The sequence below is a fragment of the Gallinula chloropus genome (genome assembly GCF_964237585.1).
Source record: "Gallinula chloropus genome assembly, chromosome: 1".
In the NCBI taxonomy this organism is placed as follows: Eukaryota; Metazoa; Chordata; class Aves; order Gruiformes; family Rallidae; genus Gallinula; species Gallinula chloropus.
Genome location: NC_140085.1, coordinates 99,975,514 through 99,995,647, shown reverse-complemented (window position 1 = coordinate 99,995,647; position 20,134 = coordinate 99,975,514). Strand labels below are relative to the sequence as shown.

At 41.3% G+C, this 20,134-nt stretch overlaps 1 protein-coding gene across 3 annotated transcripts in view; it reads left to right on the top strand.

The window, feature by feature from the left end:
- POU2F1 (POU class 2 homeobox 1) overlaps positions 1–19,890 on the top strand; it is a gene marked incomplete at its 5' end in the record, with an annotated part of 109,735 nt that extends 89,845 nt beyond the window's left edge. For all 3 annotated transcript variants that reach the window (XM_084261260.1, XM_084261258.1, XM_084261259.1), the window contains 9 exons: positions 3,634–3,728; positions 5,986–6,159; positions 9,816–9,957; positions 12,133–12,278; positions 13,175–13,354; positions 15,986–16,091; positions 16,517–16,862; positions 17,686–17,774; positions 18,923–19,890. In XM_084261260.1, coding sequence (XP_084117386.1) covers positions 3,634–3,728; positions 5,986–6,159; positions 9,816–9,957; positions 12,133–12,278; positions 13,175–13,354; positions 15,986–16,091; positions 16,517–16,862; positions 17,686–17,774; positions 18,923–19,233 — 1,589 coding nt within the window. In that variant the 3' untranslated portion in view covers positions 19,234–19,890. The remainder of the gene's footprint in view (positions 1–3,633; positions 3,729–5,985; positions 6,160–9,815; positions 9,958–12,132; positions 12,279–13,174; positions 13,355–15,985; positions 16,092–16,516; positions 16,863–17,685; positions 17,775–18,922) is intronic.
- Positions 19,891–20,134: the final 244 nt, after the last annotated feature.

Here is a 20,134-nt window from a genome sequence, read left to right as displayed (position 1 = left end):
AGTTACCCTTTTGAGCATCACGTGGGTGATGTGTATGCCACATTTAATGCAGTAATACCACTGGGCTCTTAGAACCCAAAACAGAGGGTTAGAAATACTTCCTCTGCAAAGTTAAGAATGTAAGTACAATATTTTTTTATAGATGCAAAAAATCATGCAGGTTGGAAGGGACCTCTACAGGTCATAAGTATAACTCAAAGCAGGCCAAATTACACCAGGGTCCTCAGCGCCTCAGCCAGCTGAATTTTGAACATCTCCAAAGATGGAGATTCTGCAGCTTCCTCGAGTACCTACCCCAGTACTTGACCACTGTGGTCAACTGTGGTCCTCAACACATGGGGAAAAAGAAAAAACTATCAGTGTTGTATATCTAGTTGGAGTTTTCCATGTTCCAACTTCTGTCTGTTGCATCTCATTACTGTGCACCCTCAAGAACAGTCTGTTTCTGTCTTTGAAGACAGCAGTGGGATCTCACCTTAGTTCCCTTTATGGGTGTTCCAGCCTGTTGGTCACTCTGGTGAACCTCAAATGTACAAAATCCATGATGTCACTGTGTCTTGTGCTGGGAAACCTAAAGCTGGGCATGGTATTCCAGATGTGGTCTGAAGTGCCAGACGGAGTGGAAGAATCATGACGCTTGATGTGCTGCTTAGCTGCCCTCTTGCAAACACAGCCCAGGATGTGGTTGGCTGCCTTTACAATAAAGGCATACTGCTGGCCCGTATTCAACTTCTTGTCCTCCAGGACCCCCTGGTCTTTTTCTAGCTTTCTGCTTTCTAGCCAGCCAGTGCCCACCCTGTATTTGCTGCACAGGGTTATTCCAGCCCTCATGTGGGATGTTACATCTTCCTGTGTTCATGAAGTTCCATTTGTTCAATCTGTCTAGATCCCGACTTCTGCCTGGTCTCCCTGTATTTGGTGTTGTCCACAAACTTGCTGAGAAGGCATTTGTCCCATCAGCCTTGTTGGCAATAAAGATGCTTTGTAGCAATGCAAATACTGTTTTTCTGAGGAAGCAGCAAGGTTTTTGAAGTACCATGAGTACCAGCTCAACAGTTGCCTAAAAGGTGCAGGTTTTGACTTACAGGATACATAGTGCATCCTTTTAATATAGTGTAAGTGAAGTTCTGTAGGACCAAAGCAGGAACCTGTAGTTTATCCTCAAAAAAATACCAAAGGTGAACCATAGATTAGCACTAGCCATGGCAGAAAACAGCAAAGCTGCAGCTGCACACCCATGGAAACCTACAAGAGTCCAAAGCCGGTGCGTGGCAGCTGTCTGTAAAGACTGTAAGTCGTGGAAGAGAGGCAGACTTTGTCAAAATAGTTCAGCTGCTTTCCCCGTCCCTTGATCATTACTTCAGTCAGCTGCAGACTCAACTAGTTTGTTATTTCTCCAATGTCTGCCTGAGACACCTTGTAGCAGTATTTCTTAAATAGGATAAAATGATGTAAAACCCAGTAGATTAAACATGTTCAGAATATTTTATACTGTTCTTTGGTGATAATTACCTCAGAACTTATGAGTGAGAATAAAATGAGGAAAAGTGTAGTCATCTTGTGCTCTTCAGCAGAAGTGTTATTGGCAGAAAAGCATCCTCTGGGATTTCTTTGAGGGGAAAAAAAATCACAAAAGGACAGCCCTAATTACTCCGATTACATAAGATGGGTCAGTGACTTGCGATCGATGGTGTTACTAGTGGACCAGAGGTCAAATGTGGTCACTATCAGCAGCCTATTTGTTGTTTCATTGCTGATCAGGCACTCTGTGCTGTTGGTGTGATGGCTTGCCCCTTTCTATTTCAAGTTGTCAGTTAAAATTCACCGCCACTTGCAAAAGTCGAAACCTCCTCACTTAGAGGTGACTGTTCGCTAATTAGTATTTAGATTTGGGCAGCTGAAATCATCTCTTGAGTGAACAAATATTTGCCCTGTAAAAAGCACTGTGCAGGTATAGTAGGTAGCTGTCTTGGAAGTTCCTTAAACTGATCCATTCCCTCACTGTGGCTTCTCACAAACACAGCTGGAACATGCTGATCGTGTGGTGCAAAGCAAATTCACATGATTGTCTTTGCTGTGCTCTTATGTTGCAGAAGCAGCTGGCTTTATTCTGTAGGCTTTGAGCATTTTGATGGCAACACATTCTATATAAAATATGTATTCAACACTCTGGAAAAAGAAAAGTAGCAATAATATTCTTGTTAGAAGACAATTCTTCTGTAGCACTGTATCCCTCATCGAGGCTAGAATTTGTTTCCTACCTATTGTAGTACATCTTTTCATGTCTCCTATAGGCTTAAGCTTGCATAAAACACCCACTTTCTCCCTTAGTATTTATCGAGTCCTAAATTCCTGTGTCGCCTACCTGTGTTTTGCTAAGAGGCAGCTGGTCATGAGTGGTGTGCCCTGATTGATTGGCCGGCTGATGAACCAGGACAGACCATATCAAACTCAAATTGTAGAATTTAAGTGGTGCTGACTTGGTGTTCTGTCCTCTGTGTGGCCGTAGTGTCTATCTGTTGTTGTGCTATCATTACCCCTTGGTTTTAGGTGCTTGATATATCAAAGATGCCTATTAAGTATAGTCGGGTTCTTAAATTAGTATAAGGAAAATTGATAGATGTAGCCAGCAGTTACCTAAAAATTACATTAATATTTTTCACAATAAAGTCAAGGGAGTTGGCTAACTGTAGGTAGATTTTTGTCAAGATTCTTACCTCTTAGAAACATATGAGTTTTAGTAATTGAAATGCAAAAAAAAAAAGAGCTGTAGTTAAAATATATAGATGCAAGCATGCATCAGTTTCCTGAGAGATTAATAAACCATACAAATACTGGGCTGTTAAATAATTTCTTTTTATAATGACAGCTTATTTATACATTGGTTGCAGCAGTCCTAACTGTTCTTTAATGTTGCAAGCTTTTTGTAACAGCTGCGGTATTCATATATTCAGTGTAATGTTAATTCTATTTGTACAATTTAAATGCTGCTCAGTATCTTATCAAAACTTGAAGTTTTGATTAATTTTCTTTATTTCAGCCAGGAGGAGGTTGTTACCTGTGTCTGTTTTGTTTTCTGGTATGGTCTGCTTCAGTTTGGCAGGCAAAGTTGTCTTCTTGTTAGGCAGCTGGCGTGGAGTGATGCAGAGAGGAAGAAGGATTATCAAGGAACCAAGTTTGTGGTTTTGATTAGCATTCAGTTGTTGTATTTCATCTGTTTAGTGTTCAGTTGTTTAATTTTTTTAAGGTTCCCTAATTCCTGATCAGCTATTGGGTACAGGAAGACGTAACCAGGAAGACTGCCCAAAATCTGTAAACTGAAGGGGGCAGTAAATTATTCCTGCACAAGGAATTGGGAAAACCTGCTCCATTACAAGCTTTTTCTGTAGAGAAGACTAGTAAGACTTCTCACTTTTACACTTCTGTCACCACATATACTTCAGGAGAATGCAAGGAGATTTTGGACAGTGAAGTCCAAAGTCTGAAGATATGTATGAAGGCTGGAAACAAAGGCTTGCATTGCTTTTTTTTTTTTTTGCAACTTGCATTATTTTAGCAAGAGCCTTGTTTTACTTCGTTTCATGGTGTAGTCCTTTTAAATGACAAACCAAACCCACCCTTTTGTCTCTCCAGGTCTCCTGCAAGCGCAGAATCTCTTAACGCAACTACCTCAGCAAAGCCAAGCCAACCTCCTGCAGTCTCAGCCAAGCATCACCCTTGCCTCGCAGGTCAGGCTTCTTTCTGTCGCTCGTGGGTTGCTCTGAGGGGATTTGAGTGGACTCTTGCTATCAGTTACTGGAGTAGATATTGTAGCTACAGTAATGAGTTTGTCTTTCTAGATAGGTTCAGTGTGGAGCTGAAGTATCGGTAACTTCAGTGGTGTAGCTTCTGCCTTAACGTGCATCTTTTCACATTCTGATTTTGTACTTTAACCTGAAAATTTCCATGATTGGTATCTTGGGTTAATGGCACTGGAACATCATTTGATTTCTTGTAAGGCTCTCTTGGACAGCCTAAAAATTTGTGAAATTGAGAATAGCAAGGTGTGGGCTATCTAAAAAGCTCAAAAAGAGGATTACTGACAGGTATCTTTTTTTTTCCTAAAGATCACAGTAGTAATCTCTCCTCATTGTAGCCTAGTTGTTTTGCTATTATTGCGAAGTCATTGCCGGTCTTATTAGTTACCTTCTGGGAAAGTGAAGAGATTGTTAGAAATGCATTAAAATATTCTGTTAGATATATGTTAAAATATTAAAGCTCTATGATTAAGCTTTCAGACTGTAAGAAAAGCAATTTTAAGGTTGCACGTGCCTGCAAATTTAATTTCGCTTCACTCTGGGTTTCTCTGTGTAGTTCAGTTACATGTCTGCATACTGGTTTTTAAATACCATGTAATGTCATATGGTATCTTCCTGCCAACTTGGTTACGTATAAGAATTTTTTAGGCTGTAATAAGATGCCTGCATCTGTTAGGGTCTCAGAAAACTACATTTTCTGTTATAGCACCTTTTCATGCACCTCATGGAAAATGGAATTTGTCTCACCTCTGTAGTTCACACCTCAGTTAGCAGCATGACTCCCTACAAAAGAGTATACTTGGGTTTAAAAAAAAAAAAAGTATTAAAATTATGAAAAGAAAATGAATTATATGAAGGGGATGAAGTCAGTAAAGACATATAGCAGTAATTACCCACTATGTTTAATGTAAATTAAAAAATATTGCAAACCTTTGCAGTGTGACACGTATATCTGCAATCCTAGAAAGATCATATGTGATCACATTATTTCTCAAGTAATGGAATTATGGATCCTGACCTCCCTCTACCATCTGCTGTGCACTGCAAAATACTGCACTAACCCAGGAGGAAAACAACATAAGGAGCTACATAAAGACTTGGCTATATATAGGCCATTTCTTTTAGAACAGCCATTTCTGGACCTTTGCATGCACTTTGCATGGTGCTGTAGTGTTGCATAGACTCGAGGCTGTTCTTATTTGCCCTGAAGGAGCCCACAGTCTCAGAACTGACCATAGGACATAAAACCACAAAGCAGCCTTTGCTTAAGAGCCTCAGCTGAACTGAATAGAATTTAACTATAGTGAGTGCATCTGTGACATGTAAGAAAGTGGAGATGTGCACTCAAGATGTTTCCAGTTGCACATGAATAAATCTTGTTCACCTGTGAATATTTTCCATGATGCTAATTTGTTTCAGATTCTTGTTATTGTTGCATAGTAAAATGCTCTAGTATGGCAGTGTTTGGGAACAGCGAACCTCAGATGGACTTCCAGGAAAAATAGCCATTTACGTAGAAGAAAAATGTGAACCAAAAGGAATTACTTTCTGCAAGTTGCCTTTGTTTGATTTCTGATATAACCACTATATTCATTCTTACTGTTGGAAGTATCATCAGAAGGGTTAGAGAGGAATCTATTCTTTTCTCACTGGGAAGAGTTGAGTCAGCCACAAGAGATGGCATCAGAGGAAACCTCCCGTGTTTGCTGCCCCTGTATGTGCTCACTGTTCCAAGATTAAATAGGAGACTTGAGTCTTCTGGGCTGATGACAATCTGCCACCTCACATAAGCAGTAAATTCAATTTTAAAATGATTAAAAGGGGATGAATGCCAAGCTGTCTGTAAATGACAGAACTATATCAAGTAAGAGTGTTCAGCCTTTCTTTGAGGAGCTTCTGTGGCAAGCGAGAGTTGTTGGGTTATCTGCTGCATTGAACATCTCTTACTTTTCTTTAATTGGTTCTGACAGGGCCTTTAAAAGGCTGTCATACTAATACAGTTTTCTGGATTGTGATTGCTCGTTCTCAAGAGGAATGTAAATAAATTGGAGGAACTTCCAGATTGTTAGAAATGTCAAATTCATTGATCTTTCTCACAGAAACCTCACGTGCCTTTCCTGAATTTAATTTTTGCTGATTATTCTTTTAAGTCTGATTTTCACCTTTTCCCTGCTCTCTATCTTAATAGCCAGCAACCCCAACACGCACAATAGCGGCGACCCCCATTCAGCCACTTCCACAGAGCCAGTCAACACCAAAGCGAATCGACACTCCCAGCTTGGAGGAGCCCAGTGACCTTGAGGAGCTTGAGCAGTTTGCCAAGACTTTCAAACAAAGACGGATCAAACTTGGATTCACTCAGGTGAGACTGCGTACCTTAGTGCCTGCCAGTGTGGAATCTGAGGTCTCATCTTTCAAGTTTGGAGGGAGACTACAAATCCACCTTTCCCTAGGAGAACCTTCTTAAATAGGGTTATGCTCTGGCCTTTATGTAGGGGATTTCTAAGAAATAACAGAAAAAGCCATACATCCATCTTACTTCCCTGTTGGTTTTAAAGCATAGCCATTTTCCCAGCAGGTATGTGCATTTACCAGCTCCAGATGTCATTGCATGGGCACTATTCATTCTGTAGGATGTAAAATGAATGGGACAAAGCACTTTAAAGCTGCCTTCAGAAGTACAAAGTTCCAGAAATCATACAGCACAATTAACTGCTCTGTGTGTTTAAAAAGTATGTCACAACTGCGGAGTTGCTTTGGATGTCAGAGGGTTTTTATCTCTCAAGAGTATTTTCGTATTAAACATCAATGAGTTCTGTATTTAATGCTTTTGCTGAGGTTCCTAAACAAAACCTGAAAGGACTGTCACTTTGAAGTTCTCTCCTTACAGAGGTGAACTGGAGTTGTGATTTGTTTTTGTTTGCTTAGAAGCTCAGAAATATCCATACAGCAGAAGAAAAGTAATCTTGAACATGCTGAAAATAATGAAATGAGGAGTACAATTAAATGTACAGAATGCATTTATATGTTTTGCTATTCTGTTGAAGGGAAATGCAGCTTTCTTTTTAATTTTAAAATTATTTTATCCCTGCCCCCAAATAGAATTATCTGTGCAGGTAAACAATTAATTTGGCAGGAGTCTGTGGTAAGCAGAGGTGTGGGGTTTTTGCTAGAAGAAACAGCGTGCAAAAATCAAAGTGGGTATTTAAAAGTCTGAGCTCAGAGCAGTCAATCCAACATATGTGATTTGTTCCCCCCGCTGGAATAAGTAAATCTACTCTAGCTGGAAGTATGTGCTGAAGTCAGATTTATTTTTCTGGCAAAGTCCTAAATGTTTGAAAAATCAGGGCTCATAATGAAAGTTCCTGGCAGCATCTTAATTATAACTCGAGAACAGAATGTTCTTAGTAAAATGAAGTGCATTTTGCTGGCATGTGTGCCTCCTTCCCTCCCTTCTTTCCACTAGAGGGAGGCACAGAAATACAAGTGATGGGCATGCATAAAAGCTACAATAGAACAGAGCAAAGTACAATAGCTTCCCTATAGCCTGACTAAGGAGGTTCACGTAGATCTTTAGTTATTATGTTTAATCTGCCCCACTGGGAGATGATTACAAAGGCTCAACTAGACTTTTTAAGTTAGGGGTTAGCCCCTCTGTATTGACCCAGTTGTGAATATTTGTGGCGAGGGAGAACGAACACAACTGCTCAGGCTTACATTTCAGTACGTGCTTTTGAGCTTAAAAAAGGGGGGTCTTGAGAAAACGATAGAATTGCACTTGATCGTTTCTACCCTACTCTGAGTTTGTATGTGTATAGTCAGGCAGGTCTAATAACTTCTATGTAATTGCATAATTGGATGATAATTAGAGACCCCTATTACTTTGCTTTCCTATAATTGGATAAATAGACTGCCTTTCAGGGGGTAAAAGAAATTTATTTCCAGTGGGTACTGTAAGCTTTTTCAGACTCCCACCACCCCTGCCTTTCAAAAATAATTGTAAGCTTTAGTTTGCATTGCAAACTAATCACTACATTCTGTCTTGTGAGAGACATAACGGGTTTTGAACTTGAGCGGTGCTGGCTCTTCTCCCACCCTGGAAAGTGGGTGATGGATTTAAATCCTTTTGTTTTCCTTAAAAATATTTCCATGATTGACATGCAGAGACACAATGAGCATACTGCATCTTAGCATTATCGCAGGTATGTGACTAATTGGTCGGTGCGGATTCAAGCTGTGTGAGTGAACAATGTCTGTCCCTCTGAGCTTCTTAACAGAGCAGTACATGCAACAGTGATGTACCTCATCATCAGCTTCAGCTCAGTACTGGAGCTTCATTCAGTCTACAGAGTAGCTCAGATACGTGTGGGGTACCTTTATCCGCTGTGCCATCCATCCTCACAGTGGATCGTCCCAACCTATAAAATTCTCACCCCGATATGTAAATTTCTTTGCCTACAGCTGACATGCTGCCACCTTTTGGCACTGAAAACTGTTGACAAAGAGATGGTTAACTATTCATTTTAAATCAGATGACAAATGTTAATAAGAGCAACATAAATACCAGAATTAAATTTTGTCGGGGGAGTGGAGCAAATTTCATAACTCTTTCCTGCCAAGACATAAATCAACTTATCTCTAAAATGGTTTACATAGCTAGGTTTTCTTCTTCATAAACCCAGTAGAGCATCCATGTTACTTCTCTTGAAATGATTTATGGGTTTTAAAATGCATGGGATCCTGGCATATGGGTAGAGGTATAAATGTGAGTTCCCACGTTGCCTCAGATTGAAGGGCATACAAAGCAATTGTTCTGGTCCTCTTCTAGGAAGGAAATAATTTTCTTTATGCAACCTGCACAATTTACTAAGCTTACCAAAGGTTGTTTTCTTCCTCGCTTGGACGTGGCCACTCTGCATGCTGTTAGTATACTCGTATCAAGCTGTGGTTGTGGATCTGACCTACAAGGAAAGAAAGCAAGCTTTATGTACAATCCCACTAACCCACTTGCAATTAAACTCCACTAACTATGCTCAAGCTTTTCAGTCTCTTCTTCTGGACTTTTCATACTTCTGTGTGTTTAAAATACTTAAATTAAGCTGCTTTAGACCAAATAGCGTATTTTTTTAAAAAATGCATATTTTCAAAGGGCAGGACCTTTCAGTTTTAAAACAATACAAGGAAACGTTATGGTGTTTTTAATGGCCACAATTAAGAATGTATTGATTTTTTTTAAACAAGATTTTCCAAGTGTAAACCACATAGGGGGGTGTGTATGTGTGTGTGTATATATTAGGATAAGCAGAATGTCTTGATAGCTAGCTAAAGCTTGAGCTTTGAAAAGGAATAACAGGTGTAAAGAGATGATCATCTGTCTGTAAATCTCCTTGATAGCTTTTTGGCAGATGGGTAATGGTAGTGAAGATTACAGTTAATCGTTATTTGAAATGGTTCAACTTCTTGTTCGCTTTGAAATGTGTATCCCCACGGGGGAGAAGTTTGGTTTGAACCTCAGAAGATACTAAAAATTCAGATAAGAATATTTTTGCTTCCATTTAAATGAGATACGTATTTGAAGACATCTTTTCAAGAGTGTTTTCTACTAATTTGAGATCATGAATCTGCTACATTTCTGCTTATTTGAACTTATCCTCTTTGGTGTGAAATACACAGATAGTTACTTCAATCTGCTCCTAAAGAGAGCTTGGCTGTTACTTACTTAAAAAAACTAAGAAAAAAATTACAAGTTAGTATTCAGTGGAGTGTTCTGCTCAGTGATAATGCTAAGACAAAGCATCAGGGATTTCCTGGAAAGAGTGACATGGTTAAATTGACTGAGGTTTGACATTTCTTTATGGTTATTTGGTTTAGTGTGAATCTTGGTAGCTGAGCAAGTCTCTGCGAAACTGAAATCCCACGCAGAGGTGGACTCGCTAAGAGAACACAAGAATGTGACAGGATTCCTTGCTTTGGAAGTGCCTATGTCAGTGAATCCCTTTTTTCTCTTTCTTTGTCCAGGGTGATGTTGGGCTCGCTATGGGCAAACTCTATGGAAATGACTTCAGCCAAACTACCATCTCTCGCTTTGAAGCCTTGAACCTCAGCTTTAAGAACATGTGCAAGTTAAAGCCACTTCTGGAAAAGTGGCTCAATGATGCAGGTGAATGAGTCTGTATATTTCTTCACCAGCCTACCAAAACCAGTAGGATTCTGAAAAACCCTGACAAACTGCTTCACTTGTACCCTTACGGTTTTATGAAGCCACCAATCTTTTCAGCTGTCCGTGGGACAAACAAGGGTTTAGGAATGAGGGTCCATCCTTACCTTTTCATGTGCCCATACGCATTTGAAATCATTCCAATATGAGCTTTCAGAATTGTGTTCTGCAGCCAGCTGAATAATTGCATGGGGTGAGGTATAATATGTGTCATGATTTCCCTCTTTCATGTATGTTAATGCATATAACTCCTAATCCTCTTCTAGCTTTCTTTTTCAGATGTATGGTAGAGAGAGGGTTGCATGGTTTGTTGTTTCAGTAGGCAGAGCTTATTGCATTCATCTCCTCCCACACCTCTGTGTGCGTTCTTTTCATTTCTCTCCAAGGGTCTGTATAAACACTCTTTCTCCCCATAGGAAGAGGATTTTTGTGGGTTAGGTTTTGCTTTTTCCTTCCAGAATTATATTTTCCAGGGATACAAGTTATTCATGATGCCAGTGTTGATAGCAGTGCTTGGGTTTTTTGTGGGTGGGTTTGTTGGGTTTTTTTCCCCTCCTTTACCATCAAAAGGAGCTTGGATTGGTAGTGCAAGGTGTTAGGATAGAATGTGTTTAAGAGTACTGTCAGCCAGTTTTTTCTTCCAAGTATACAACTGTACATGGTATAAAACTGATGGATCTGCTAAACAGATGGCAGGCACGGTGTGTGCCTTCCTATTTTTACCAAAATTCAAAGAGCTTTATGCTGACACCTACAGTATTCTTTGAAATTTTGAAAGTAATTGGATGCAGTGTTGAAAATTTGTCCTACATTGAAACACAGAAGTGTCATTCTGTTGTGCTGACAGGGATTATCTTTAGGTAATCTAGATCTGTGATAGAAAAAAATAAAGATCTTCTCAACGAGTGCTCTAGTCCACAGGCCAGTGGTCCCCAAACTTTCTAGCAATGCTGGATGAGTCCAGTGCTGCAAGGAATGTCATAGTTTGCTTCTCCTGCTAGCCCGAAGAAATACTTGGATCTGTAAAGTTAAGCTAAGGACTGTAAACACTGTCAGGATCCTTCATAGCCTGGAAGGTGGGAACCATTGCCTTTGGCTCTGATTCAGTTTCATGAAAAACTTTGGAAGAAAGATTCAGACGAGTTTAAAGGCTGCTTTTAGGTAAAAGCAGGCCAGGGAAGCATACCAATGATCCTTTTGTTACATTACATTGGAGTGTTGGAGAATTTATTGTTACAGAACTCAGCTCATCCTGTGGGGTTTTCAAGATGGAGGGGTTTCAGCACATTTGTGGGTGCCATTACCTAGGGAGGGGGAGGAATATCTAGAAAATAACGAACTTCTGAATGTACCTGCCCATTTGAGCCTTGGGTATTTTGACACCTACTCATCACCACAAACTCCAGTGCAGTCAGGTGTCTCCAGCCACGATTAATAATTTTGTTTACATTTCCAGCCGGAACCTGTCTGTTGGTTCTTTTCACTTTCTGCTACCTAGTGGGGTCAAGCGTATCCTCTCTTTGCTCTTCTGTGGAGTTAGAAAACCAGGTTTAGGGGCTAGGAGCTAGAGATGTAGTGTAGCTAAGGAGGGGGAGCTGCCTAGCACCAAGTATCTTCTAAGATCTCCGGAGAGAAGAGGCTGAACACTGTGAAGCTAGCTGTGAACTTCCTCTTCCTCTGGAGTATTCCAGAGTAGGTAAAAGAAATGTCAGGCTGCTCAGATTTTTTTCATAATTGCCTATGATTTACAGCTGTAGCTCATGGATATCAGTTACTGCTTCTTTTCTTTAAACTGGGACTTGTGGTTAATTGAGTGTGAGGTAGATTGAGATAAGGGAGGCAGACCTTGTATACATAGTTTAAAAGTGATGCTGTAGTGGCATGCAGGAGCAGAGTGTGCTCTCTTGCTCTCTGGGCCTACTTGTAGCCTTTAAGTTTTATGTGTATGTTTTAATTTACAAGTACTATGATTAATGCATGTGATCTCCAGAAATCTCTGCGTATCTGGAATAGATACAGAGTGGGTTTATACAGACCTTGCACAGATGAAGAGCACTTGCTTTAGACTGTACAGCTTTCAAATAAAATCTCCTGATTTACACTGCTTTCTTTTTTCAGAAAACCTCTCATCTGATTCAACTCTCTCCAGCCCAAGTGCCCTGAATTCTCCAGGGCTGGGAATGGAAGGCTTGAACCGTAGGAGGAAGAAACGCACCAGCATAGAGACCAACATACGTGTGGCCTTAGAGAAGAGTTTCCTGGAGGTCAGTGATCCTGTTGCTCTGCTCAGCCTATGAAGAAATGAAGAAACTTTACTTAACAGCCATATCTGTTAGAGTGAACCCATTACTGTGCTGTTTAGGAAAGTGCTTGTACTAAGCAAGGTGAATACAAAGGCTGTGCCAAGAAGCATGTGTTAACGTCTGCTTCACTTAAAAAAAACAAACCCAAACCAAAAATTCCTTCAAAAAACCTTTCAGGTTCTTGATATCTGCTGCTTGTCATTTTTGCAATCCCAGATACTGGGCCATAAATCTCTATGCTGATATTTTGCACATTAAAAATAAAAACCAAAAAATTGCCCTTTCTGAGGTTGGATAAATGGGGTGACAGTCTAAAGATGCACAATGTGAGGTTTTTTTAGCTGGCCCTATGTTACTCTTGTTAGGTACTTTGTGCATCTGTATGGGCAGATAGCCTCTGTAAGTGGCCCACTCAGTCCAGCTGTCTTTCACATAGGTCTAGACAACTTGGGGTTCATTTGGCTATTGCTATAGTTAATTTCTCCTATTTTTTCTTGAGAGATGCTGAAAGAAAGATTTCCTGACCAAGGTGTAGAGTTCCTTGAAGGATTCGCTCACAAGTCAAATACCTTCTCTCAAAAAAAAAAAAAAAAAAAAAGCATGTGAGCTTAGTCCACCTTTGAGGAACACACCTCTTAGTCCCCACTTCTGAGGAACACAGCTTACTATTGGTAAAAATGCTCCAGTAACTAGAAAGATGGAGGGCAGAAGTGTCTACTGTGGTCTCTCCCTGCAGACCGGATTCTGGATATGAATCTGGCCCACCCAGGTTTCTGCCTAGTGAAGAAGCAGCTATAAATTTAATACTTCAGAAGGTTATTTCACAGCTTACCCCAAGTACTCTTTCCTTTTCTCAGAACCAAAAGCCTACCTCGGATGAGATCACCATGATAGCTGACCAGCTAAACATGGAGAAGGAGGTGATCCGCGTTTGGTTCTGTAACCGGCGCCAGAAGGAGAAAAGGATCAACCCACCCAGCAGTGGTGGAACCAGCAGCTCGCCCATCAAAGCAATTTTCCCTTGCCCAACCTCACTGGTAAGAATTGAGCAACCGTGTTGACAAAGATTACTGGAAGAGCTAGTTCTACTGTGCTTGCTTTACTGGGGAAGTTGCACATGCTACACCTCCTTTGTACTGCAGGCTCCTCACCAATTTATGTTTTACTGACATTTTAAATGTCCTGCTTGCATACTATATAAGAGAGAGAACGCTTACAAATGAGGTACTAGTTTAACAAATGAGGCACTAGTTGGGCCTTCAGTTTGGGTATTTTATTTAGTCAGCTCGTGAATAAATATTCCGAGTAGCAAATCTGCAGTTGGGCTTATTGCTTCAGTTTATATCTGGATTTGCCCAAACTTTTTTTGTGGCATAATAGTAATAAAAAAATCCTCAAGAGCTCTACCCACCCATCCCCTCTTATTTTGACTGCTCTGGTAAGTAGATGAGCAGTTATAAAATTTATCGTTTGGAGGCTGAAGTCATACACATCCAATGATGCTGCTGTGGTCACTTTTAGTTAGGAATGAATTATATAAAAAAAACACGTAACAAAGACACAATTTAGCTGACTCTCATTAATTTCCCACACTTGTATTTGCCTCAGGTAAACACAAACTTCATGAAAATAGAGAGTAACAAAACACATGCATCAAGGTTCCTTCAGCTCCTTTGCTACCAATGTCCATGGAGGTCTGTTTTCATAAATAGAAACAGTAGCTATTAGATTTCATAGTAGCTATGCTAATAGGAGTGTGGTGGAATTTAGTAGCCTGTAGCTGTCCTTCTGTAGTATTTATTCCACCCTCATCACTGTAGTAGCTAATATCTTCCAGTACTCCATTAAACCATTAATTTTGGTGACATGTCATTCTTTCCCCTCATCCCTGTCTCAGGATGTGTGCATGCAACCTTTTGTTTCAGGGAAAGGGACCATAGCCTTTTTTTTTAAACTGTTGGGGTTTTGTTGGGATTTTTTCCTTTGTTTTTTTTTCTTCTCCAGTTGGAAAGCAAGGTTCCATGCCTTGCTGCCAAAGCAGAACACAGATTTATGACAGTGTGTTTTAGGAACCATGCAAGTTTACTCAGACTGCAACTTAGGAAACCTTTCCTACAGAAATTTTCCTTTTATTAGAACATGCCATTGTACGTAAGAAACTGAGGTGTTAACCACAGTCTCTGTTTTCTTGTGGGTGTTTCACTCATTGCAAGCTTCTCTGTAGACACTGCTGCCGCTCACACGGATGCTCCAGCCCCGCTGCCCCCAGCCATCGCTGGCTACGTGCTGCCTCGATTCCTGGTGTCAGCTCTGGACATCACGTGTCTGTCGGGCGATTTGGCTTAGTGTGTTAGTTTGGCTGCAGATTCAGCCTGGGAATCACAGGGACGACTTGTCAGTGTGGCTAGAGAAGCAATCTGACTCGTAGCCTGGCTGCGCAAGCGCCAGGTCTCTGAAGGCGGATCGGAGGGGAATGTTCCTTTTGATGTTGCCCTGCTTTTCCATCGGCCGAGTCAGTCAGTGTAACCACGGTGTTAGCTGCATTAATTATTCTAGGGTGTTCGCTGCCCTGAAAAAGGGATTGTGACCTTGGCCTTAACCGCTCGGTGCACAGATGATAGATACGATGTCTGGGCTGCGTTAGTGGGAAGCGTGCTACGTATCTGGCTCCTTATTTCATACACTGTTTGAGATGGGCAGAAAGCTTTTAGCTGTGTCCCAGTTGCCCCAGTCATGTTTAAAATGCATGAGGCATTTGACTTCCTATCAGAGGATACACAGCGTGAGAGAGGTTTCTCTGATAATAAACATCAGGTAAGAGAGGGGCAAGGAGGAAGGTTTTAGCCTGTATCCTTGGCTGTGTTCTCTTGGGCAATTCTAAAGGATTAATTTAATTGATGTATAACAGCCTTCAAGTATTACCATTGGATACCATTTCTTGTCCATAAAAAACCCTTTCTCTCCTTATATTTCATTTTTCCTCATAAGCTAGTTCCTCCAGCCTTAAATCTGTGGTGTTTTTTATCTGTAATGTCTTCCATTTATTGTAGCTTTCTTGTAATAAGCTGTCCACAAGTAACATTAGCTGATGTCATTTGAATGTTTTAAATTTCAGAGATCCTTTCTCTGGCACAAGGAAACTCCTCAAAGTAGAGCATATAGTTTGGTTGAGTAAAAGTGAAACGTTACTCTGTTTATCCATGTAAAGGCATTACTCTATGTACCTTTGGTAATGCCAGGGCATTAAAACATTTTATCAGCAAAAGAGATTATGAGCTGGAAAGATGTTTAAAGAAGAAAAACCCACAAATAATGCAAAAATAATATTCTGAAACTCTTTTGATAAGAGTCACTCTAAAACAAAGTGCTGTCTTTGGGAGGAGGCAGAGAGGGAGGGATAACTTGAAGTCCTGAGACAGTATGGATGTAATGGATCTATCCCCCTGTAAATGCTAAATGATTAAGAATAAAGATGTTGCTGTTAATTGGAGAATATACTACGGTTGGTCCACTGAATGATAAAGTGATGGAATTGCCAAAAAGTTAATTTATATGCAGCATTTTCCGTGCTAACTTCCTCAGCGAAGATGGGAGGACAGAAACCCAGGTCTAGTATAGCTAACTTATCTTTTCACAGTTGAGCAGTTGTGTTCTTTTCTGACCTCCAGGTGGCAACCACGCCAAGCCTTGTGACTAGCAGTGCAGCTACAACCCTGACTGTCAATCCTGTGCTCCCTCTGACCAGTCCTGCTGTAACTAGTCTGTCAGTCACAGGTAAGGGCTGATTTCTCTTGCCCTCACATTAATATCTACCATTTTCCCCTTTTAAAGTCTTCAGAAGGTATTGGTCACTGGTATTCCAGGACATTATTGTTGTTGCTCCCTGTTACTCCACTAGGAAACTTAAATCTTTGTGACCAGTCAGTTGACTTTTCTGGGGGTAAAATCACAGGTGGTGCTGAAGTGAAATATGCTATATGTCATTGCTAGCTTCTAGAGCTCCTCGGCCTCCTGTTGGGAAGTGTAATTTTTAGTGTAGTCTGAGCTTCTCATTTTGACTTTTGGAGAGCTGCTTGGTCCTACAGAAATGTGTGTTTGTCTCCCTTTCAGTTGGATGTGCAGTGCAGTTCAGCTGGATAGTGGATTCTGTTCAATCACATCTGTGTTTTGTACTGCTCTAACCAGAATCAATCTTGTAGGCACAACAGAAACCACCTCCAACAACACGGCAACAGTGATTTCAACAGCACCTCCAGCTTCTTCAGCAGTGACATCACCCTCCCTGAGTCCTTCCCCTTCTGCCTCAGCCTCCACTTCAGAGGCATCCAGTGCCAGTGAGACCAGCACAACACAGACAACCTCCACTCCCTTGTCCTCCCCTCTTGGGACCAGCCAGGTGATGGTAACGGCATCAGGGTTGCAAACGGCGGCAGCAGCCGCGTTACAAGGAGCTGCACAGTTGCCTGCAAATGCAAGTCTTGCTGCCATGGCTGCTGCAGCAGGACTAAACCCAGGCTTGATGGCATCCTCACAGTTTGCAGCTGGGTAAGGATGAATTTTTCACACTCTTTTAGGTGAGATGACAGAAAAGGAAAGGAGAATTCTTGGGATAAATTGCTTTTATGTTGCTGTTTTCTGGGAGCTCACTTGACGATTGTAGTGTCGTTTATCTCAAATTCTTAAGATTGGCCATCCCCGTCAATGTACACAAGCATTGTTTTCATTTTACAGATGAAGCAGCTGTATTGCAGCAGTGTTGTTATTTGATAAGTCAGCTACCCCACTGCCGAGCTTGACTTAAGAGCTGCAGCTTACCAGGGAATCAGAGAATCTGATGTGCTAATTGTAAAATGGAGAGCTGGCCTAGGCCTGCTTCGCCTTTCTGTTCATTTCTGAGCAGGAAGCTGTAAAAGATGCCTGGTGGTGTATTGCCAACGTTTTGGTGTTGAGAATGTTTCTCTTAGAGATGATTCTTTGTTTCTTCAGTTCTTCTTGTTTTACAACTTTCTTATCTGAGTGTGGGAGGTAACAATAACTCTCTAATGAGTGGCAGTTTCCCCAAAATACTTCACAAGAACATTTTACAGCAGCAGTCCGTACAAATCACGTGTTTACAGTGCCTGTACTTCAGGCATGTCACTAACCACACAGCTGAAAGGCAATATTTACTTAAGGCATCATGAAGGGAAAACTAAAATAAACTAAAATTGGTCCTTAATCTCTGGTCTTCCCTTCCCCTGCCCCCCCCAGCTCCCATTCCTTTTTTTCAAATGTGATGGTGTACTTCTGAACAGTGACAACCTTTTCTTAAAAGTAACACTCCTTCCCTTTGTCTTTGTTTCCTCTTCCACGGTCCTGCTTCCTGCAGAGGTGCCTTACTCAGTCTCAATCCAGGGACATTAGGTGGTGCTCTCAGCCCAGCCCTGATGAGCAACAGTACACTGGCAACTATTCAAGGTCAGTAGCGTCCCTTTTAATGCATCGCTGTTGTACAGCTTCAGTTTATGTGTTTTGTTTTTCATGACTAAAAAAGAACACCAACCCCTCAGCACTGGACATAGATGTCCTAGGAGTAAAGGTTTTACAGAATTTAAATGCACAAATGTGTTGTATGTATCACAGAGATAACAACAGGCACAACTTCAGAAAGGGAAGGTCGTGGAGTGATTTGCAAGGAGGTTTTTAAGATTGAATGTGATCTGGCATATATTTCGTTATCCAACCTCTAGTGACATAACCTCCAGCATGTTAGAGGTTAGCTCTTCTTCTGGCGAAGCATGAGGAGAGTCACAGTGTTGAGATCTGGTCAGAGAACGGTTGATCCTGAATTCTTGTCCTCATCTGTATTTAAAAAGAACCTGCAACAAACAACTTACCCCCTAAAGTCCTTATGTCGAACTTTAAATCCAAAAATCCCTGTTCAGAGGAGTGAAGTGCTGCACAGCCAGAAGTTTCCACTGACTTCAGCAAGAGTTGTTGTCAGTTTGTAGTTTGTCACCTGTAAAAACCAGACCTGGCTAACCTACATATTCAAACACTCTCTCAGCTGGGTTAACAAATCTTGTTGCCTGACTACGAGGAAGAGCCATTTTGCTAAGTGTTGCAGATAAATTTTGGAGATTGTCATTTCAGGCAGACTGAACCCTGTAGGCCGGTGAGAGTGAGTTGTGACAGTAGCTGCATGTCAACATTTAAAATGCTCCAGTTTACATGGCTGTGTCTATCTTGTGACAGCTGTCATTTCCTGCGAATGCTCATCTCAGCCCTTTCCAGTACGGGTTGCTTGAATGTACGGCTTCTCTGTGGCAGGAAGCCTAGACCAGCGTTGCACCTAACCATCTGAAGAGAGGCACGATGGAATTAAGTTAGGAGCAGACAACAGGCAGTTTAGTATCCACAAGGTCTTGTCCACTTTTCATAAAGAGTTGGGTTTTTTTTAAAACAAACCACCTATATGATGAGGTGACTGTTGCTCGTGGTGTCAGCACGTGTGCAGCACGCGTGTCAGAGAAAGGAAAACGCAGAGAGCAGTTGCTTTAAGCCTGTTTTGCATTATTGCTTACTGCTAATGTTGTCTCCTCCCTGCTCGATTTTCCCTCTTGTAGCTCTTGCATCTGGTGGCTCTCTTCCAATAACATCACTGGATGCAACTGGAAACTTGGTGTTTGCCAATGCCGGAGGTACTCCTAACATTGTAACTGCCCCTCTGTTCCTGAACCCTCAGAACCTTTCTCTGCTCACCAGCAACCCGGTTAGCTTGGTCTCTGCAGCTGCAGCCTCCGCAGGGGCCTCTGGACCAGTCGCCAGCCTTCATGCCACCTCCACCTCAGCTGAGTCCATCCAGAACTCTCTCCTCACGGTGGCCTCTGCGAGTGGGGCCACGTCCACCACCACTACTGCCTCCAAGGCACAGTGAGCTGGGCTGAGCTGTGCTGCCAGCAGCCTGTTTCACTGTGCGGTGGGATTGGCTGCCAGCGGGCTTTATAAACTGAAAATGTGATGGGCATCCTCTCGCCGAGTTGCTGGGGACAAGGGAGAGAAGGAAAAATATAAAAAAAACAAAAGCAAAACAGGAAGGATTTAAAGCTGGGACAGACATTTGCCTAATTTTATAATAAACACTGTCTTTTCAGGATCGCTTCATGGATCGGAGAACTTTCTAACCAAAAATGTAAAAAAAACAAAAAACAAAAAAAAAACCACAAAAACAAAACAAAAAAAAAAACCACAAAAAAAAGTGAAAGGACTACTTATCATTTCCAGCAGTCACAATGACAAGTTAAGGTGGGTTATCAGTTCAACATAGGAAGGGGATTTCTTGTTTCTTTTTGGTCTAAATATCTTTCTTTTTTAATTATCATTTTATAGGTCTGTTGTACAGGCCGTTATGTCATACAAGGTGTTTATAATCGTATCAATCATGTTGGGGGTTCCTTTCTTAACTGGTACAATTTAGGCAGGCCTGTATTACTGGTGTATCTCTATTATTATTATTATGATTATTATTATTATTATTTTTATATATATAGTTTGGACGCGTTTGTCTTTTGCTCCTGGATTATTTTCAGCGAGCTCCCACACCATGGGGGGAGGGCGGGAGGGTGGAGAGGGAGAATGGAGCACAAGTAGACTTTCTGTCCTAATGAATCTTCTGGGAACGTTCTGAACGGTTTCCTCATCCTTGAATTTGCCTAAAGGTTTCTTGTAGGGGGTCAGAAGAACTTGTGTTGAGCGTTTGCGCAGGAAGCTCGGTGTAGCAGTAGAGATCATTGTGTGCGAGCTTCCGGGCTGGTCCGTGTCTTTTGAGCAGAGGTAGG